The following is a 23595-nucleotide window of genomic DNA, read 5'->3' as shown; positions in this document are numbered from 1 at the left end:
ACTGTAATCAATTAAACAGCTTTAGCTAACAGCCAAACTTTCCACCTCTATTCCCTACTCCTCTGAGGCTCATTTTTAACATTGGTTTCTTGGTTTCATCCTCCTTTTCCAATTAACCTTATTTTTCACTTCCCAGAGCCTGAGGAAATTCCCATGACGGAAACGTTGTCTCGTCTTTTCTTTTCTGACTTGATAGTCTAATTCCTTTTTCAGTCATGCAGTTTAGGGATTTAAACTGCATTCCAAAGGGACATTGAACATGCACTGTCAATTTTAATTACATCCTATCATCCAGGCATCTGCAACTTATCTCACCTATCTGTTGCTATTTTATTGTCAGCTCTCTGATTCCAAACTGAGTTCTAGCTCATAGTTTATGCTGCTGAATACCTCAAAGATGGAAAGAGTCATCAAGGTCTCTTGAAGTTGGCATGGGTCTGTCTGGGTGCTACTATGCTGCTGGTCAATTTGCCATCACAGGATATGTTTGATTGGAGATGACAAACTTTGATTCTGGAGATGGACTTCCCCAAAGTCATGGGTGTCAGCAGTCTTGTCTCTTTGACTGCACCTAAGACTGGGCCTTCAGGAGCACACCAAATATCCACCAAACTAGAAAGCTGCACTGCAGGCCTATTAAGCATCTGCCACACTGGTAGGCCAGATGCCAACTCTTGCCAAGACTGCAGGCATTAGCTAAGAACTAACGAACGCATAGCTGGAGACCGGACCAGTTCACCTCTGTTAGTTTTGCTCAAAATAACCATTAATCTTATAGGAATGTGTTTAGACTCTACGAAATGCTTGTAAATTGCTGCATGTGTTAATCTCACTTGTAGTGTCTGTATTCCATGCTACAAGAAAACATGTAAGTTTTGCTTTATAACTTTGAAAATATTTTCTCTGAACTTCTGAACCCAGGCACGGGATTCACAAAGGATTGGTTGGCCCTATTGCACCGGGGAAATTCTACATTTAAGGAAGCTTGTCCTGTGGACTTGGAAGCTGAATGTTAAGGAAATAAAATAAAATCACAGGAAAATTTTCATCTTTTTGTCTGTTTTAACTCTGACGGGGCCAGAGACTCTAAACTGAAGCCAGAGGTCACCAGGAGCTTTCTCCTGGGTCTGCCCTGAAAGACGCTTTGAATTGACAGATCACTACAACTCTTGTCACTCCTAGGATTTAGATGGTAACTCATTTGTGCGTATATGTTTGCTTGCTTTAACCTATAAATAACTCTTATTCCCTTTTCCTAGTTAATAAACCTTTAGATAGTCTATTACAGCATTGGCTACAGTTGTCTTTGTTGTGAGATCTAAGGTACCAAGTGATCTGGAGTAAGTAACTGGTCTCTTGGAACTAGAAGCTACCTGAATGTGGTGTGATTTTTGGTGTGAGTGATCATTTATCACTAAGTCAAGTTTGTGTGGGTGGCAAGATAAACTGGAGAGTCTAAGGGGACTGTCTGTGACTCCATGGTAAAACTCTCTTATAGTGATCCAGGAGTTCGCACTTGTTACTGGCTTGGTTAAATCTAATTATCGACCACACCACCAGTTTGGGGTGTCTGCCCTGTTTGTGTTAGTCTGCCCTGAGGTAAGAACTCACAGCTGGGAGCCACTCAAGACAGTATCCTTACACCATTTTAATCACACTGCCATTACCTTTTACTCTGCCTGCAGTCCAGCATCCCTCTTCAACTGCATATGTTGAAGCTACAGGATCAAACACCTTAGTTCAGTATTTCAAAAATGGAAACTTGTAGTTAGGTTCCTAGGTTTATATTTAGGTATCTGCCTGACTCTTCAAAAGTGTGACTCAGCCCACAACACCTAGTGAGGTCACCAAATATCTCCCACTGAGATCAAGGGGAGCTGCTGGGTGAAAGTTGGGCATCTGTCTAAAAATGGATTCAGGAGTTAGCTTTAAGGAATTATTTCTGGAAATAACTTGGCCTGGGCTTCAAACACTAGTACTCAGCATCCTGTTTGTACTATAATATATATTATGGCAGGCATCACCAGGCAGTGCTGTTACAGTCTTCCAAGTCTTTTATTAGCATGCAAGCAAACGTTCAGTCTTGGGAAGATAGGCTGTGTGGTGGCATTAATTTTATTATGCAAGGTGAGTGGGATAGTGGGCTCCTTGCCTCAGCCTGAGTTAATTCTTGGGGCAGAGTTGGTTCCTGGGACTGGGCTATGCGTATTTGGGTTGTAATTCATGAAAGAAGGGATTACTCCTTATGATCACCTCTGTTCCAGGAGTGGTGTGTATGTGTAAATAAGACACTGAATATATGCAGACTCCACCTTACTGATTTCTTCTCCACTGGGAAGCTAGCCTGCAAGACTCCAGACATCTGCTGCTGCTCAGACATCTGCTGCTGCTGTCCTGGACTGACACTTTCTCACTGGGTCCCTTTGCATTTTTATATGTCCCCTACCTCCCTGCTCATATTCTAGCTATAATCACAGATAGCCACTTCATTTCAACATCTCAACTGAATCTCTGCTATTGTCACATCACTCCTTTCCCCCATCTGCTTTGACATAAAACTTTTATTTGACCGTTCCTCATTCCCCTTACTCCCGTCCCATTGGCCATACTCTTACTCATCAGCAAGGTTCTGCATAAGCTTCTACCTCTTCTCAGACCATGATCTGTGAGACAATTGCCACTATTAATTTGTTTTGGCATTGTACCTTTACACTGTACCTACCATGCAAATCAAGTGTAGCTCCCTGCCTTTGATCACAGATTCATCTTTTCTAGTCCTCCTTGATCACGTTGCAGCATTTTGGTATCTTGCAGCATATGAGCGCTTCGAACAAGAAGCCAGCACTTGTCTCTCTCTGAGGCTATGTCTACTCTTCAAGATGGAGACTCAAATAAACATACCTGCACTAATTCTGACTGAGCTAGTGTGCTAAAAATAGAAGTGTTGCTTTGGCAGGAGGGCCTCGCCATCCTCAGTAAAATTCCATCCAGGTCACTAGGTATGTACTTGGGCAGCTGGCATCTCCTGTCACTTGTGCCACCGTGGCTATGCTTCTATTTTTAGCATGCAAGCTCAATCAGAGCTAGCATGGCTATGTCTCCTCAACCTCAAACACTCAAACCTACCTGAATCTTTAGATATTCAGAATCTGAATGTTGTTGCTCTTGCCCATTTTTAATTTTGAACCAATTATTTCTTAGGCTCCAGCCCTGAAAATTGGACTGAAGAGGGACTTAAGTGGCACATGGACCTTGTGCAGGTTCTCTGTACAGGTATGAATTTCACCCTTAGTGCTGATCTTTCAGCAGAAATAAAGATCTGTCTTAACCCACCCTTCTGCAAAGCAATAGTCACGATTAGAAAGGACAAACTTGATTTTGACTGCAATGTAGTTGTAGCTCTGTCAGTCCCAGGCTATTAGAGACAAGGTCGATGTGGTGGTAATATCTTTTATTGGACCAAGTTCTGTTGGTGAGAGAGACAAGCTTTCTAGCCACACTGAGCTCTTGAAAAAGCTCTCACCAACAGAAGTTGGACCAATAAAAGATATTAACCTCACCCACCTTGTCTCTCTAATACTTGCATTTAACCACTTTTAGTTGTTTTTTAATACCCAATTCCTCCTGTCTGATTTTTCTGTATACTTCTGCAATGCTAATGTATTCTGCAGTATTTTGAACTTTCCCAATATTTGGCATTTTTTCTTAAAGCCCCAGTTCCTGGAATTAAGTGACTGATGTGAGAATCACAGTTTCATTTAAAAATAAATGAAAGGTTCTAGTTCAAGAGAGATGCTTGAAAACATGAATCCTAAAGATTCAGAAACGACAATACAAAATAAGCCCCAAAACTACCACTTTAAAAAAAAAAAATCTCAAGAACGGTTTAAAAAAATCATAAGAGAAACACTGATTCCTGCTTATGCTGTAGTTCTAAAATGGTCATCAGATTAGCTAGGACAATGATACTTGAAATAATCAGCCATAAAAATGTGCTTTCGGGATAGCAATGAATCACAAGCTGCTAGACTGTCTTTAACAAAAGAATTGAATGAGCAGGCTGAATACTATTTTGGAGCAGTTTACTAAGCATGCAGAAGTCAGACCCTGTCACTAGGAAGCAAAATCTTTCTGAGGGCCAGAGCTGCCTGAAAGTACCATAGTATTGTTCTGACAGAGTGAAAAAAAGCTATTAGGGTAAATGTTAGTCTTGCTAAAATGTCTCTGCTGCCTTTGATATATGATTACTGGACTCTTGGCTGCCGATTGCATTTGCAACTGAACAGACACATTCACAAAAGGTTGCACTGTTCCTTGATCTCATTCATTTCTTGATATTTAATAAAAGTCTTGATCTTCTAGCTATACCTTGTGTCAGAGGTTTGAGTTCCCTGATCAAAATGCCCCTCAACTTTGGTCTAATCATTCCAGTGGCCTATCTTAGTAATCGCTGAACTAAAGGCCAGGATCTGAATGCTCCTCAGCTCTGGGAGATCTAGAACAAAGTTTGTCCTTTATCTTAGTGCATGCAGATCTTATTGACGCCTACACTGCTAAATGGCCTCATCCTACATATCAATACCATTTCTAAACAATGCACATTAAATCTATTTTAAGTAATAATAAAGACCCTTGTGCAGCCCTTTAGTTGCATTCTGTAGAAGTGGCACTATATATCTCATGGTGAAATTCACCCCTGTGCAAAGAGCCAGCACAAAGCTCATGAATCACTTAAGTTCTACTTAAGCTTTATTTTGAGGACTTAAATAGTTCATTGGCCATTTGTTGGGGTGAAGTTAATCCTCGATAATTAAGATAACAGATGTATTCAGTTTCCAAGTATAAAAGATGATTTTCCAGCTGCTGGTCCTGAAACCTGAGCCTGGTATCTGAAACTCCAGCTGAGTGCTGTCTCTTTTGCACATTATCACCACTAATAAAGAATCTGCAGGTCAGATTCTACCCTCAGTTATGCCTCCAAGTTATGCAGTTACATGGGGCCAGATCCTTGGCTTGAGTAAATCAGCATTGATTTATGGAGAAGTGCTAATTTACACCAGGCCTGTGGCCTTTGTATTGGTCCCTCAATAAAATCTGACTCAGTCCTGCTGTACTCATTGGGTTTGCACTGGTGTAATTGGAAGCAAAACATGGCCCTGTGTTTGGAATTCTTTTTAACAATTCTGTTGATAATTACACAGTCTCCCATAGCTGCCTGCATTGGCTGCGCAGTACTGACAGGCGACAAACTTCCTTTGGTCGCTAAACCAATCGGCTATGACTGCGAATACTCTCACTGAATAAATCTGATTAAGAAGGCACCCTTCACACTTTGTCTCTCTACACATATCTGCTATATAAACATGGCAGATTCAGAATTTGCTTATCATTAAACATTACCTGGGTCTGCTAGATATTCATAATCATATCCCAGCTCCCTTGATGGGGTAAAAAATTCTCCATTTCTGTAGAGAGGAATAAATGGGACCATGTAATATTCACGATTGTGTCCAATGGGTGCATTGGCTGCTGGGTAAACGTCTCGCAGAGGTCTGTGTCTTCTAAGCCATTGTTCAAAAATACTGTAGAGGAAAGAGAGTGTGGATTAATACTGCAAATAGACAACAATGCTCCTCTTTGCAACAACAGAGAAACTCAGTGGGCCTGATTCGCTGCTACCTTGAGCCCTGAGGAGTGATTAATACCTGTCCAAAGTGAATTTGAGGGTATGTGTAAAATGCTATCAGATCAGCATGGTAGCATTTTACGCCTACTAGGTTCTCAGTTAGCACAGCTGTAGGTACCTGCACAAAGCGCAAGGCAGCGAAGGCTCAAGCTTGGTCTCTGCAATGCTTTGCAGATCCTGGTTATGTTTTATAATTCAGTGACTGTAATTTATGCAGCAATTATAGTGTAATTACAGTGTAGTTGTGCTTTCTGATAGTTAATTACTGCTAATTCACATAACCAGAATGTTAACTATGGGACTGAATTAAGTATATTACTGCCCCTTTGATTTAATACTTGTGCTCTTCAGAATCTAGGCACAGTATCTGCATTTCATTCACACTGTAATCCGTCTAAGCATTCATTTATTCTAGCAGGGTGATTGCACTATAGTTAAGGTTGAGACTAGCTTACTCTTGAACAACTGATTTCTCCAAGTGGTCTAAAATCCACATGTTTACTGAGATTGTCTTGAAAACTGCTGGGAGTCATGATGGCTTGGGCCAGTGTTAGTGGTCCAAATTGAAGGTGGTTTGAACCAAGGGATTCTTGATATACAGCCCATCCCTCCCTCAAAAATCAGGTGGTATCAAAATGTCATGGTTCTTACAGCTTAAGGCGACGTGCTGTGGCCACTGAACCCAAACAGCACCACTGCACTGTGAGTTGGAGTCCTGGTAGCTCTCTGAGAATGTTTTGTGCATATTTATTGCTCAGTTCTGTAGGAGCTCCTTCTGGAGATTATGCTCAGGGAGCAAAGTTTCTGGCTTATGAGCAGATATTTCAAAATGCTCTGATATTCACATGCCCGCTCAGATTTTACTTAAGTATCCTCTAGGAAAATGACATTAAATAAATAGAGGGAGGACACAAGTTTGTAGTAAGCAGCAGATTTAGGGTAATGAAATCATGAAGCAAGGTCCTCCTCTGTTTCCTGAACAGTGGGACTGAATGAAGAAAAGTAAGTAGCTGTGATACTCATCAATGTCCGCATGACCAAAAGGGGTTGCTGAGCATCAGGAAGAGTTCTATTTGAAGGACTGGGGTGAGGTTGACATTGACTGACTGATACAGCGCCAGGATACAGACACAGAGCAGTAACTTAAGTTTATCACGAAAAATAAACACAGACGCCCTTTTCAACTTTCTCTGATTACTCATCTCATCTACACAAACTAAGAGATCACACATAGAGTTTTTGGGGAAAGGGGTGTGAAGGAAATGTCAGACGCTAGAAAAATGTAGTCGCGTGGGCCATGGTCCTTTTAAAGACAGTCATAGCAAACTTCTAGTGATACTTTATCTCACAAACTGCTATATGAAACGAAGCAGTGGAAAAGCTACAATAAACTTTTACAAATGATACTCTAACCCAAAGAGCTGAACGTTTGTACTCCTTTCTCACCTCCTGTTAAAATGAAAACTTGGTGCCACCTTAGCTGTGGTGATACTATCGCTCCACAATAATATTGCTGTGACAGATTAGGAGTAGCGATCTGAGCTGTGGTCATTTGGTCAATGGTGTCCTCCGATAACCCCCAGCCTTTTCTCCCTCAACAAGGAGCTGATTTTAATAGTCAGAATGCTCTAAAATCCACATGCATAACTGATTGCCTTGAAAACTGGTATGCCACAATAGAGGCTAGTATACAGTTTGAGATGCAAATTTGGGGTAATTTGATCAAGGGGTTCCCAAGAATACAGCCCCCCTCCTTAAAAGAGCATCTTTTAATTTTTAAAATACTCGAGAATCATTGTGCATAGTGAGCTTCTTAGAATGGGTATACTTCTTGGTACCAATTTGGAGTCATTTGGTCAAGAGATTTGTAATATATAGCCCTCCAACTCCCATTAAGGAGCTTATTTTATTAAATCCACATGCATAGAGTGATTGTCTTGATCATTCATATTTAACATTGGTTGGGTTGACAGCATGGGGCGGGAGAGGAAGAACACCCATTGAAATGAATGGGTTAGTTCACACTTAGAACTATGGTGTCAGGCAGCATTCATCTCTTTGGGGTATTCTGATTTGTCTGAAAAGAATGGGTCACTTTACACCTCTGCAATCCTCCCATGCCATTGAAGCTTGTACAGGGCCCCTTCTCCCTACATTAGTTCCCTTGCTGGTATGAGGATCTCCTCCATTCTCCTTGCTCCTCAGAGACCATCAGTTACCACCTGCCTTCCCCCTGTAGCCCTACAGTCCTACTGTGGGCATGGATGGGCCAGGAGGAGGATAGAGGTTGTAGTTGAGTGGCAGTGGGTACTTTCAGGAAGCCTCCCTCTGCCCCCTAAAAGATGATCCCCAGTCATGACCTCCTCATTCCCACGACTTCCTCAAAATAAAAAGGGGGGGGGGGTAGTTTGTCAATGCAGAATTAAGGTCCACCAGCAGTGCCTTGTACCCTTCCAGGACAGAGAGTGTATCTATGCTTAACCTAGAAATCAGGAAAGAAAGAGTTAACGTAAGACAAACTTAAACTTCTGAAAAATAGGAAATGTGGCATTAAGGTACATGGGAGCCCCACCCCCCCAAACTTCAGCACAGGAACCTGCGAGTTAATTCTGCTAAAATCTGATGCAGGTTTCTGCTCAGAAATTCACAAGGTGCTAAGTGGTATGGGGAAAAGCTGTTCTGTGGCTCCGATCCCTCCTGTTCACACCAACGCCTTAGGGTGCCAAGGAGGAGGTCATGCAGTCTTTTGAGGTAGGTCAGTAAGTTACAGAGACATGGCTTGGGCCTTTTCTGCATGAGTTTGATCCCCTCTATGCTACCCAGTTGTTAATTTCATAGAATCATGGGACTGGAAAGGATCTCAAGAGGTCATCTAGTCCAGTCCCCTGCACTAGTGGTAGGACTAATTATCTAGACCATTCCTGACAGGTGTTTGTCTAAACTGCTCTTAAAAACTCCAATGATGGAGAGATTCCACAAACTCCCCAGGCAATTTATTCCAGTGCTTAACCACTCTGACAGTTAGGAAGTTTTTCCTAATGTCCAACCGAAACCACCCTTGCTGCAATTTAAGCCCATTGATTCTTGTCCAATCCTCAGAGGTTAAGAAAAACAATTTTTCTTCCTCCTCCTTGTAACAACCTTTTATGTACTTGAAAACTGTTATGTCCTCTCTGTCTTCTCTCCTCCAGACTAAGCAAACCCAATTTTTTTGAATCTTCCCTCATAGGTCATGTTTTCTAGATCTTTAATAATTTTTATTGCTCTTCTCTGGACTCTCTCCTATTTGTCCACATCATTTTCTGAAATGTGGTGCCCAGAACTGGACACAATACTCCAGTTGAGACCTAATCAGCACAGAGTAGAGAGGAAGAATTACTTCCCGTGTCTTGCTTACAACACTTCTGCTAATACATCCCAGAATGATGTTTGCTTTTTTTGCAACAGCATTACACTGTTGACTCCTATTTAGCTTGACCCCCAGATCTCTTTCCGCAGTATTCCTTCATAGGCAGTCATTTCCCATTTTGTGTGGGTGCAATTGATTGTTCCTTCCTAAGTGGAATACTTTGCATTTGTCCTTATTGAATTTCATTCTGTTTACTTCAGATCCTGTCTCCAGTTGGTCCAGGTCATTTTGAATTTTAATCCTATCCTCCAAAGCATTTGCAACCCCTCCCAGCTTGGTATTGTCCGCAAACTTTATGTATACTCTCTCTGCCATTATCTAAATCATTGATGAAGATATTGAACAGAACTGGACCCAGAACTGATCCGTGCAGGATCCCACTCATTATGCCCTACCAGCATGACTGTGAACAACTGATAACGGTTTTTCAACCACTTTTGCACCCACATTATAGCAGCTCCATCTAGGTTGCACTTCCCTAGTTTATTTATCAGAAGGTCATGCAGGACAGTATCAAAAGCTATCAGTTTGGTTTGACATGATTTGTTTTTGACAAATCCATGCTGACTGTTACTTTTCAACTTATCTTCTAGATGTTTGCAAATTGATTGCTTAATTATTTGCTCCATTACCTTTCCGGGTACAGAAGTTAAGCTGACTGGTCTGTAATTCCCTGGGTTGTCCTTATTTCCCTTTGTATAGATGTGCACCATATTTGCCCTTTTCTAGTCTTCCCATCTTCCATGACTTCTCAAAGATGATCACTAATGGATCAAATATCTCCTCAGTCAGCTCTTTGAGTATTCTAGGATGCATTTCATCAGGCCCTGGTGAGTTGAAGACCTCGAATTTGTCCAAATAATTTTTAACTTGTTTTTTCTCTATTTTAGCCTCTTCTGATCCTACCTCTCATTCACTGGCATTCACTATGTTAGACATCCAATTGCCACCAACCTTCTTGGCAAAAACCGAAACAAAGAAGTCATTAAGCACCTCTGTCATTTCCACATTTTCTGTTTATTTCCCCCCTGGTTGAGTAATGGGCCTACCCTGTTCTTGGTCTTCCTCTTGCTTCTAATGCATTTGTAGAATGTTTTTCTTGTTAACCTTTATGTCTCTAGCTAGTTTGAGCTTGTTTTGTGTCTTGGCCTTTCTAATTTTGTCCCTACATATTTTCAGTATGTTAGATTTTGTTTTTGAAATCCCTGTCCTGATCTCCAGCTGCCTACACTGCAATAATCTAGTCCCACAAGGGGAAATTCACACATTAGCAGCAAGCTCATGGATGGCTCAGGAATATCCTTGAATGGGGAAGGGAGTGATCAGATTACAAGGGATAGCCTGTCCACCAACAACATATGGGAGAGGAGGGCTCCATGCTGGCTTAGAAACTGCTGTTGCAGAGGCAAACTTTGGGGACAAGCTAAGGGCGGGATCAATGAATCTCTGCTTACATGGATTCAGGGGTTGGAACCACCAGGAAGGTGCAAGACAGAGCTGTGAGTCACACTTCAATCCAGCTACAGTGACTGGTGAGGGGCTGTGGAGAATGCTCCATGCCCTGGCCATTATTTGGGGGATGTGTATTTCAACCATAGCTAACTTAATCATTACTAGTTCAGGGAAAGGGTTTCTCCAGACTACCCCAACAGCTGAACTGGCACTAACGTGTCTGTAAGCTACACAAGGATTCTGCATGCAAGTTGCATCTTTTGTCATCCAAGAAAAATGACTGACTCTAATTCAGAGACATTCTGCTTATGCTGGCAAATCAAAGCTCTCTCCCACCCAGGCAGAACTAGGACCAGAACCTCAGTTCTTTTTTAGGACCAAATGATTTAATAGACGAAAGCATTGCTGTGTTCATCCACCTTGTCAACCCCCCCAAATGAAGGTATTAATCTTGATTAAATTCCTCATTCATGGCTCTCATCTTTAGCTAATTTCAGCAGCCCTGTCTAGAAGAACGCTCTTGTCAGAATAATAATGCTCAGCTGAGACAATCAGATTGACAAAATTGAACAATTATTTCAAAACTTTCGATTCCAACTTCTTTTTTTTATTTAATTAGAAGTTAAACTCTCTGATCAACTTAAACTTCCAGAAAACAGTTTGCAACATAAAGAGGTTCAGTGATCACTAAATAAATGTGAAAAACCATACAGGAAGGATGGTTCTGTGGTTAGAACACTAGCCTAAGGCTTGGGAGACCTTGGGTAGATCACTTAGTCTCTGTTTCTCAGTTCTCCATCTGTGAAATGGGGTAATAGTACTTCTCTGTCTCAAAGGGGTGTTGTGAGGTGCTCATACATATGGTACTGGAAACCATAGCAGCATCTTTAGTCAGAAGTATGAACTAAGACCAGGATTTTCGAAGGTGGGTGATGCTGTGGCTGTCTCAAGTTATGGGTACCCCAGTTTTTGAATACTCAGCTTGGGATGCCTTATGGGTTTCTGAGCATCTTGTTTCTGAACATCCAGACTTTGTAAGGTATCTTGAGTTCAGAACCTAAATTGTGAGTAACTGGAAAACCTTGCTCTAACCAATATGCAGTTTCACAAACTTTTTAGGAGATTTTTCAAAGGCACAACAACCGGCCAACCAATACTTGTGCCTTTGAATATTATTATTTGTATTGTGATAGAACCTAGGAGCCCTAGTCATGGACTCCATTGTGTTAGTCACAGAACAAAAAGGTGGTCCCTGCCCCAAGGAGAGAGCTCCCACCAAATCAATCCACCACACTTGCATTTTGCCTTTGTTGATAGAATCTAGTATCTTATACAGTGTAACCAGAGGCAATTGGGCTAGTAGGTAGAGCAGGGAACTGAGAGTCGGGAGACCCGACTTCTGGCTATGCTAATGGCTTGCTGCATGACCTTGAGGAAATCACCACACCATGTCACCATGCCTCATTAAAATGATTTAAGGTTCTCCAATGACAGGTGCTATATATGTGTAATGTGTTGTTATTACTGTAGCAAAATAACTGAATTCATAAACAGACATTAGCACCATTTTAATAATATTAGGAAAAACTTTCTAATTATAAGGGTAGTTAAGTTCTGGCATAGGCTTCCTAGGGAGGTTGTGAAATCACCATCACTGGAGATGTTAAGAACATGTTGGACAAACACTTGTCAGGGATGGTCTAAGTTTATTTGGTCCTGCCTCAATGCAGTGGGCTGGACTTGATGACCTTTCAAGGTCCATTCTAGCTCTAAACTTCTAAGATCCTATTCTGAGCTTTGCCACAGACCCGCTCTGTGAATTTCAGCAAGGTCACTTAACATCCAGGTGCTTCAACATCACCAGGTGAAAAGGGATGGTAAATGATTCCCCAAGATGAAAGGTAATGAAGACTCCCACTAGGCTGACACTTCAGTTGTTTGAATTTTCATACATGATTGTGTTCTGTTGAAATGTACTTTGCTTTTGCAAAGAGTTTTGATACGGTGAGTTGTAAGGGGCAGACCTTTCCTATACAAAGAAAATTAAACCCATCCATAAAAAGCAGGAATATAACATTTTCCTGTGATTACATATCGGATGGATTTGAATCTTTTCCTTGTAGCACTGTCCAATACATACCAGATTATAGAAAATTAACTGAAATGAGCCTCAGTGGAAAATTAATTTTAAGAAGGTTGGTTTGGGGGCGGTGGAAGGAGGAAGAAGAGTCATTTGATGGCAATTTAAAAAAAAAAAAGCCACCAAAAAAATTGCTGGATATGTATTGTTCCATGAATAATATATGCAGCACAGATGATGGCTAATGAAGCAATAAGTCAAGAAAATGAATACACATATGATAAAAATAGTCAGATTTGCTGCCAGTGAGAAAGATAAAGGATAGCATAAACTGCATGGCCACATGTAATTCCATTATGGCGTTAAATAACGTGCCCTCCTAGAACATGTTGAGCACAAGAACATATTGTGTACAAGGAGAGAATCTTAAAACCTGGAACAAGTCATATAGAATACCTGGAGGAGTTATTTCCCTTGTGAGTCCTCCGCTGTGGTGGATTCTCCATTCCTGGACATTTTAAAACAACGGTTAGATGTTTTTCTAAAAGACATGCTGTGGTTCAAGCACAGCTATTGGACTTGAATCAAGAACTCATTCAGGGAAGTCCTATGGCCTGTGTTATGCAGGAGGTGAGCCTAGATCAGTAGTTTTCAACCTTTTTTCATTTGCAGACCCCTAAAAAATTTTGAATGGAGGTGTGGACCCCTTTGGAAATTCCACCTGTGGTTCGTGGATCCCTACCATAGAAATTTTAGGGCTTGTCTTCACTACCTCGGTAAGTCGACCTAAGTTAGGCTACTCCAGCTATGTGAATAACGTAGCTGGAGTCGACATAGCTTAGGTCAACTTACCTGGGTGTCTTCACTGTGCAGCATCGGCAGGAGACATTCTCCAGTCCATTTCCTTTACTCTTCTCTGAGAGGTGTAGTACTGGGGTCGACCAGAGAGCGCTCTGCTGTCAATTTAGCGGGTCTTCACTAGACCTTCACTAGACCTGCTAAATCGACCCCTGCTGCATCGATTGCAGATTGTAGTGAAGTCCAGCTCTTAGAATGAAAACTGGCTGAACAGAATTAAACTATAAATGTTGCATGTGCTCAGCACAGCATTTGACACCGCATGGGAAAGGGTGATAAACTCTGGGTTTCTATGGTAAAGACAACACTTCTGGATTTTGACCTGTAGATGGGGGTATTCGCATACTTTTGATGAGAAAAATGGAATGCCTTTTCTGGAATCTGAAACTTTATTTTCCTAGTCACCTTTTGCAGACCCCTTAGACACAGTCTGCGGACCACAAGGTTGAAAACCACTGGTCTAGATAATCACAATGGTCCCTTCTGGCTTTCAAATCTATGAAAGATTCACCTCTCACAGCAGTTTTACATCAATGTCACACTGCAGACATATTGTAGGTTTTGCATTTAGTAAAATAGATCTAGCAAGAACGGTGTATTTTCCTTTGGAATTTACAGCTTTTATTCTTTCTAAAAGGGAAAGAAAAAGGAAAACAAATGGAGGGAGAAGTTAACTACAGTCCAGTTCTGGCAAGCGTTGTCTCCTGGAGTGGTCCCCATTTACATAGTTAGCACTTGTCACCAGCTACTATAAAGTCACCACAGGTATTTCTTATTCTTAAGGGTATATTTATACTGCAGTCAGAGGTGTGATTGCAGCACATGTGGACATATCTGAGTGAGCTTTGACCTAGCTAGCTCAAATAACAATAGCAGTGAAGCTGCAGCAGTAGAGACTGTGCAAGCCTGTCCAGGCCTGTGGGTATTTATTCAAGCAGCTAGCCTGCACTGCCGTGACTTCACTGCTATTGTTGTTCAAGCTACTTAGATCAAAGCTCACTCAGGTGTAGCTACATGTGCTGCAGTTACATCTCTAGGCACTGGGGGAAACTGGTATCTCAGGTATCACTGTGTTATAACTGCTGGCGAATGCTGATGTTTTAAAGTTGCACCACTGTATATTGCTGCGTACTTTTTTTTTTTTAACTTGACTATTGGGTACCATGGGAATTCTCAGTCTGGTTGTAGACAGATTACACAGAGCACAAGGCGAGTGCATGATTAAAAATTAAGACATTGCACATGGCTTTTGTTAGAAAACCAGGTGGGGTTTCTAAGAGTCTGAACAGTTAGCACAGAAGAACAGAAGATTTTCTTTTAAAATGCGTACTGGACAAAAAGTACAAGTATCAGATTTTTAGCCCACCAAGGGGTCTCCCACACCTAATATTATGGTAGTAAATCTCTGTGTACAGTATTTATCCACACACAGGTTGACCATGTATCCCAGAAAACTATTTTACCCTCTTCCCTCCCCCAACTCCCACCAAGGGAGTTTTTTCAGTGTAATGTTCCTGGTGGTTTTTTTTTTTTTTTTTTTTTTTTTGCAGACTAGACTACCCAAAAAAGCCAGGTAAGTATTCAGATACTATGGGAAATTTAAATATCTAGGTAGAGTGATTTTGACAGCAAGCCACATACACATCCCTGAAAAGGTGGAACATCTGGACTCGAAGATACAAAACGTTTGTGTTTATCTTGGCTTTTAAAAATACAATTTGGGCTGAACCTAGATATGGGAGTGCTCTGACCAGTAGCCAGCTTTCAAACAAAAATTTGGCTCAAATGAGTATGATTATTATAATTGGGAAATGGTACATAATGATAGGTTATGACTGTCTTCGCACTTACACTGGTGGATGTCAAGTGTAACTGCGTTGAAGGCCAGAGTGTTACACCAGTGCAGAAAGGACGTGAGTTGGAGGAGAGTCTGAATCAGAGTTTTGTTTTTAGCTGGATGTGGGTGTACTCAATTAAAGAAGACAATGGAGTTCTGGAAAATATAACCCCTTCCTTCAGCCCGGCTCCCAGGAACCTGTGTATCTTCATTTCAGGAACTGAACTCAAAGTGAGCATTCTTTAAAGCTCCAGTGTCAAATTAATTTCTCCCACTTAACCCTCATGTATCATACCTTTGCACTTCTTGGAGCAGATATGCTGGAAATAGCACAAGGAACCCAGCTGTCATGGAATTTCTGGTCTATTATTGTGTATGCAAAAGCACTCAAAATTCTGGGTGAGTATCCAAACTTTTCACAAACTCTAAGCCTTTTGAGTTGTGCCTATGGATGCAAAAGGGGTTCCAGTTTGCAGCAGAATATTTTGTAAGCCATTATACAATAATAATTGTTTATGCATTTGTTGCCTAAATAGAGAAGCAGGTTCTCTTCTTTAGAGTCTCTTCTCATCTTGAGTAAAAGTGGTCCGGCTTAGCTAATGCATGCTAAGCCTGGCCTAAACTTGACCCTTTTCTTCGTGTAGATGCAGCATAACACCTTAAAATGGATTTTAACTGAAGGATGAAAGAATGAACTATACATGACAAGTGTCAATGCACCACTGGAAGGCTCTCAGACACTGCAGTGTTGTGTATGCTATAAGACCCTATAAAGAATAGAATAGTATTCTAAGCTACATCAGGGCCATCTTATAGACTAGCAGGAACCTACTATTTAAATAGCTACATTCAAGCTAAAGATTACCCTGCACCTGCATTAGGAAAAGGTTGAGTTTGTCAGGCTTAGAGAACACATTAGCTAGGTCTGAACTAAACTGAAGCACTAGGTATGTCTACACAGCAACTAGACACCTGTGACTGGCCTATGCTAGCTGACTTGGGCTCACAGGGCTTGGGTTGTGGGGCTATTTTATTGCTGTGTAGACTTCCGGGCTAGGGCTGGAACCTGGGGTTTAGGACCGTGCAGGGAGGGAGGGGCCCAAAGCTCGGGCTCCAGCCTGAGCCCAGAAGTCCACACAGCAATGAAAGAGCCCCACAGCCTGGGCCCTGCGAGTCTGAGTCAGTTGGCATGGGACAGTCACACGTTTTTCTCTGCTGTGTAGACATACCCAGTAAGATCAGAATTGTGTCCTTCTATTGTGTGTAAAAGAAAATGTCATAGTCCCCCTTATGCGTCATTCCCTGCTCTTCAAAAGAGGAGAAATAAGGATTTATAAATGCAACGCTGTGTTGCATGAATAAATTGTTAACTTAAGAATCATCCTCCAAAAGGTCTTATCTCTATTTGCTTCACCAAAGCCATATTTTGCATCTAGGTGGGGATAGAGAGAAGGGAAGGGGAAATCACTTGAAATAAGAGATGGTACAAATGCCAGCTGCTCCAAAGTTTAATACGTAGTTTCCCCTGAAGAAAAAGATAACAATATAGTGTCCAAGTAGATTAAAATGGATGGCCATAGAGGTTGCTGGATTGCCTCTATGGATCGTACTTCTGTGCTCTGTAATTTATTTCTTTTGAGCTTGTCATTATTAAGGTGCACAAGGGCCCGTAAGCATATAGATCACAACCACAGATCGTTTCTTTTTGATGAATAGATGCTGTCTGCGTGTGGGTGAGAAAAATACCATGTTTTCCTGTGGAATTTTTTTTTTTCAGTATGAACAATTATGGCAGCTATGACTGCAAAGGTGCAGCGGAAAGGAAATTCAGGGTCACATTGGTTGTCTGGATCAATTGTCCTCAGGCTCTACTGAGAGAAATCTCGTTGTGAGAGAAGAGAGCTCTCTCCACAGTACAAAGTAACCTTTTCTTTTCAAATCACTAATTGTTTGCATAATATGTAGCCCAGGCAGTAATCCATTCTATAACTGCTCCAGGTGGATTGGGATATACACACACCTTGTGTGGTAATGTTATGGGACCGTCGCTCACATTGACTGTACTCACTTGAGGAAGTGCTCACCAGTTGACAGATTGTTAAGTCCAGAAGGGCTAGTCTGACCTGCATAATACAGGCCAGAGGACCTCCTCCTGCCTTTAGCCAAGGGGTTAGGGTTCTAGTCTGTGAGTTGGAAGACTTGGGTACAACTCCCTGCTCTGTGTGACCATGGGCAAGTTGCTAAATTTCTACATGCTTTAGTTCCCCATTTGTGAAAGGGTGGTAATAGCACTGCCCTACTTCCCAGGGGTGTTGTGAGGATAAATACATTCTGGATTGTGAGGTATTCAGATACTCTGATAATGGAGGCGATAGAAATACCTTATCTCAATAGATGTAATGGTTCCAAAAATCACTACCTAGGCATATGATTCACCTCTCAAACACAGACCCTAGCGTACTAGGGCATTTTGTGAGATTCTGAGGCATGATGTCCCAGAGGAGCTGAAAGAGGACAGCACAGCCAGCCCCCAAATCAGAGTTGTGCCATAAAAGCCACAATCCCGTTTGGTTCAGTGTCAATAGTGTGTGCAGCACTGTATGAAAAACCAAAAGGAGACCATCTCTTCCCAAAGAGTTCACAGGCTCAGAAACAGACAGAGAAGCAAGGTTACACTGTGAGACTCACAGGAGGAGACCCACTTGAACATGACTGAAGTGATTCTGATAATGAAGACGGGGACTGGCTTGCTATGCTTTAGATGTGCTTAATCAACACCTCAGAGCAAAGTGGGGTGTAGATTTTCCCCTTAGTTACTGTAGTTTTAAGATGAAAACCATATTTTCCAAAAATTGCTGAGGCTGAGCTCTTTATAACATGGTCACCCTTCCACCAGTACTCATACACCAGCCTCCAGGCACTTTGAAAGCCCCTAACCAAGCCCTCCTCTGGCCCACCCTGACTGTGCTCACTTTGGTTCCTGTGATGGCCCGTCTTGCAGTGTAACGCTGGGTTCTGTGGCATGGAGGCTTTCAGCACAGCGGCTTTCAGCACAGCAATGGCTGCTAATAAAGCAATTTTGTTATTCATTTGGGAAGTGATAGGGATGTGCATTGCTGCTTCCCTGCTGTCCATCACCTTTCCATTCTGCAGAGCAGCCCGCTAGATATGCATTGTGCATGCTTGCCCTGGCACACTTCTCAGCATGGGTTTTGTAATGTATGCAAGGGGGAGAGAGGCAGAAAATCTGACAGGCAGCTGCCAACGTGGAAGCGTTGTGAAAAATGTAATTAATATGCGTGTGGGCTTTGAGAATAGGGAAATATCCTGAGACTGTTTCACAGCCTAGGATATCTTTGAGCATAGAATCATATTTTTCTACTATTCTTTTAGAGTGAGGCTAAGGGAGTTAGGTACCAAAATCACAGGTATCTAACTCCTTTAGGCATATTTGAAAATCACAGCCTTAACTATTTTCATATTGGCAATTAGTGTATTGTTATTTGTATTACAATAGTGCCCCAACTGAGATCTGTACGGACACATGGCACGAGATAGCTCCTGCCTAAAGAGCTCAAAAGCTAAACAGACAAAGGGTGGGAGGGGAAACAGACACAGAGAGATGAAGTGACTTGCCCAAGGTCACCCAGTGACTGAACTGGGAATAGAACGCAGGTCTGCTGACTCCCTGTCCACTATGGCCCAGTTCAACCAGCTTTACGTAAAAGGAAAGTGTTATGTATATATTAACCAGATGCAAGGTCATGCTGGGGTTGTGAAGGAAAACTGTGAGATCTCTAATGACCCCCAGAAAAAAAGGTACAATTGATACTCCTGAGGGAATTCTGCGCCACTGCACAATGCAGAATTTAATGTTTTTTTGCACAGAATTTCTTTTCTCCCACAGAAATGGGCTGCAGGCTGCCACTAGGGGCTGCTGGACCCAGCAGAGCCCAGCTTGCACATAGAAGACACTGCCCGGGGGCAGGGGAGGGAACTAGAGGGTGCCTGGCAGCTGCAGTTCCCAGCATGCCCTGAGGGAAGGAGACCACAGTGCGCAGGAAACTCCACACAAGCCTGGGACCCAGTGTCAGGCTGTTTCTCCCTCTGGATCCCTGGGTTTCTGAGTGGTGGGGTGGGGGGGTTGTCAGGGCTGGGAGCCCCCATGGCTGGGTCTGAGGAGGAGGGGGCAGATGTCTGAGCTAGGGGAGCCCATGGATGTGTTTGGGGTGTGTCTGGGCTAGCAGGGGCCCGTGGCTAGGCTCTGGGATGCAGGGGAGGGAGGGTAGTGTCTGGCCCCCGGTTGGGCTCTGCAGGGGGGAAGGGGCAGAGAAACAGGAACTGGGTTGTCATAGGGGTTTCTTTAATTCTCTACTCCCGGGGGAATTTTTGTGTGTCTGTATTATTACAAGCATCAGAGGGGTAGCCGTGTTAGTCTGGATCTGTAAAAGGAGCAAAGAGTCCTGTGGCACCTTATAGACAGACGTATTGGAGCATCAGCTTTCATAGGTGAATATGACCCACTTCATTGGATGCATGCAACGAAGTGGGTATTCACCCATGAAATCTGATGCTCCAATACATCTGTATTATTACAGACATACTTGCCGATAGGTATTTTGAAATAAATTACAAAAATAATTGAAACTGGCATGATTATGTAGTGTTGTTTTGACAAATAAAATTTGCAGAATTTTAAAATATTGTGCGCAGAATTTTTAATTTTTTGGCGCAGAATTCCCCCAGGAGTAAATTGAATATTGCTACCCTTTTGACCCGAGCGGTTAGCCACTGTCCTTGGTCTTGCTGGTTATTTCCATTAGGAGGAGAAGTTGATGAATCAGTTAGGTATTTCTTTGTTAGAATCTGTTTATTGACAAAGTGTACACAAAGTCCTGTTTTCTCTCCACATGGGAGGAATCAAACAGACTCCTTATTCAATATTCCAAATCTTTTTTTTTTCCAGCTAGCAGTCTACCCAAAAAAATTCTCCTTGTAGCATAGCTTTGAGAAAAGCTCAAGTGTTAATCTGGCTATTCCTATTCACTATCTATAAAGTACTAAATTGCAAGTCCAATAGGGGACAGCCTGTTATAAAATGGTTTATTCAGAGTTGAACACTGGAGAGGAGCATGGTCTAAGCACAAGACTGGAAGTCAGACTTTCTGAGCTCCAGTTCTGGCTCCTTCATGACCTTGATTCTGCAATGTGATGCCTACAGGAGAGTTACATGCAGGTGAAATCTCATTCTGGTATTGTGATCTTCAGATTATTTTTATTATTATTTGTATTAAAATAACATTTAGAGGCCCTAGTTGAATTAGTGACCCCTTGTATAGGGCACTTTATATAGTCAAAATATTTTGTGCAGATATTTTTCCTTCCAAAAAATAACATTTTGTTGAGAAAAAAATTCTGGAAAAATGTCCATTCCAATAAAAAAAATTCAGCTTTTCTCACAGGAAATGTCAAAATAAAAGCTTTCATTTCTAATTAACATTTTGAAATGCAAAGCTTTTTTTCATTTAATCTTAAAATATCATTTTAGGGTTTTTTTTTTAAAACCACAAAATGGCAGGAAAATGTTATCTTATTTTGAAATGCTGATTCAAAAAATGAACTATTTTATTCAGACCAATTCAAAATATTGTGCAGAAAAAGCTGAAGTTTTTCAGCTGAAAAATTACTACAAGATTTTCCATTTGAAATTTCTTACAGGAAACATTTCAGGTTTCCAACCTGTTCTAAAACACAGTGAGCTAGAGTCCCTGACCTTGAGAGACTATAATCAAAATAGAAAAAAGAGAGAGTGGGGAGAAAGATAGTAATCTCTCTCTGTGCCTGAATTCTCCATGAGCAGACAGGGGAGAATAAGTGAATTGCCCAAGGTCATACAGGAAGCATGTAGCAGAGCTGGCAACTGAATCAAGATCACCTGAGTCTAGTACCTTAACCACAGTGGTTAAACAGGGATTATATGACATTAGTACATGGATTAATTGGTTAATATTTATAAATGCACTGCAAAGATGAAAAGCACTGAGTAAATGCTAAGTTTTATTGCATTTTTCACTCAATAGGGGCTCAGGGAGTCTCATGTTGCTTTGTCAGATATATTGGCAAAAAATGATGACATGTGACAAATGATATTCTCTGGAACTGCATGAACTGTGGCTTGGAATCACATGAGATCTGCTAGACAAAGGCAGGTGAAGAGGCAGCCATTAATAATGCACCACCATCCACAGTCACAGTAAACCTGTAACCCTTCATGTCAAGGATTTGTTAACTCATGGTCCTGATCTGTCTGCGTCTGGGAGGGTTAGCACTAGTCTGTTCCCAGCTCATGCATAGGAGAAGTCTCTTCCTGACTTCCCTCCAGCAGAAGGGCCAGGCACAATTAAAGCCTTTGCAATCAGGGACAGCAAGGCCTACACAGGACGACGCTGAGTGCTAGACTCCGCAATGCTTTTAAGAGCGGCACAATAACTGCCACTGGGGCTGTTCTGTGCTGCTCCCAGTGCAGGGCTGTGATGCTCGGCAACAATATAGCCCCTAGTGTTTCCAGCTGCTGGTTCGTTCCATAACCATTTTTAGCATGGTAATGATATCCAGTATCATCATGCAGGGAGCTGGGTGAAATCTCTCTGAAGCTGGTGAATGTAAAAGCCGCCCTTCGTTCAGGATAAATGTAAGAGAGCTCAAATAATAGGAGCCACAACCCAAAACGTACCTCACATGTAAGGCCTGTCGGAAACTGAGCTCGGTGGGTTGGAGGGGTTTCACTGAGGACTGAACTCAAATACAGGGAGATGGATATTCTTTTGGGGGAGGAAGGGAGAGAGAGAGCACAGCGTGTGTGTGTGCGTGTGAAAGAGAGAGAAAAGCCATCAAGAAACACCATAGAAGCAGAGAAGGCAGCAGAAAACTCACGAGAGCTTATGCTCAAATAAATTTATTTGTCTCTAAGGTGCCACAAGTACTCCTTTTCTTTTTGCAGATACAGACTAACATCGCTGCTACTCTGAATCCTGAATAGGAATGGACAACTTTATATCATTAAATTTTGGGTACGCTGGAGGATGAGAAGTTGTATAGATACATATAGCTCCAGCCTGCCAGTTCGGCAGCCATCCAGGATGGGCTGTGAGAGCACCCTGGGGAAGGGGGGAGAGGAATAGGACAGCTGGCATTGCTGTATAGCCTTGACCAGGCAGAACAGTGGAGTTCTCATGGGGCTCAGTAGTAAGGGGAGTGCCCTTACAGGATGGTAGTAAGGGGGAGGGTTAGCTCAGTGGTTTGAGCATTGGCCTGCTAAACCCAGGGTTGTGAGTTCAATCCTTGAGGGGGCCATTTGGGGTCTGGGGCAAAAACTGGGGATTGGTCATGCTTTGAGCAGGGGCGTGGGACTAGATCTCCTGAGGTCCCTTCCAACCTTATGTTTCTATGAACTGTACCTGTTTGGAAGAATATCATTGGCCTCCTCTCCCTCTCTAGCACCCTTTGGGTGGTCGTATGCTTAATTTTACATCCTTGAGCGGTAGAATGCTCACACATACACGTGTGCATGCACATCACTGTGTAATGTTGCCTCCTAAAGAAAGAATCTAGCCCTAGATGGCAGCTAGCAGAAAGATCATCGTACAGCCAACAGCAATGTCAAACTATGGATGCCCACGTGTTTTTTGTGATGTGAAACTTCAAAGTCAGTAATGTTCCAGTTAGGCTCTGAGGCCATCATTAAGCTTAGTGAAATCCAAAAATGTATCCAATTGCTAGAACCTCAGTTTGATTTGACTGTACTAAATTCTATTATAATTTGTGAGACTAGGGTGCTACTAATGGTGGCTTGGTTGCATAGGTGTATCCAATCCAACAGTGCTGTAAATAGGCTGACAACAAATTCAAGAGTGTTATGGATAGGGCTGGTCAAGCAATGATATTTTTATGATGAAAAATTTCAAATAATCCCCTTTTTAGGAGTCGTAATTTTTTTGGGTGTCATTAAATTTTTTGGGGAGGGGGAAGGAGGCTGTTGAAAACCAAAACCCAGAAATCTGTGGGGGTTAGCTACCAATAAATTGAAAGTCTGGGGATTTGGAATCTTCAGTTTTTTAACAAAAACCTGAAAGGTTTTGACAAAAATGGAAATTTGTTGATGAAAATGTCTGTTTTGTCAAAAAAAAACTATTTTCCGTCAAGGGAAAAACAAAAGAGAAGCAAAATCCAGCATTTCAATCAGCCCTAGTTGTAAACAAGTTCCAGTGCTGCCT

At 42.0% G+C, this 23595-nt stretch overlaps 1 protein-coding gene across 1 annotated transcript in view; it reads right to left on the bottom strand.

The window, feature by feature from the left end:
* TYR (tyrosinase) overlaps positions 1-23595 on the bottom strand; it is an 84261-nt gene that overhangs the window by 7630 nt on the left and 53036 nt on the right. The window contains exon 4 of the mRNA XM_073317890.1: positions 5401-5582. Coding sequence (XP_073173991.1) covers positions 5401-5582 — 182 coding nt within the window. The remainder of the gene's footprint in view (positions 1-5400; positions 5583-23595) is intronic.

Source organism: Lepidochelys kempii, chromosome 1, assembly GCF_965140265.1.
Source record: "Lepidochelys kempii isolate rLepKem1 chromosome 1, rLepKem1.hap2, whole genome shotgun sequence".
Classification (NCBI taxonomy): Eukaryota; Metazoa; Chordata; order Testudines; family Cheloniidae; genus Lepidochelys; species Lepidochelys kempii.
Note: the sequence above shows the minus strand (reverse complement) of the source record. Positions and strands in the feature narration are given on the sequence as shown.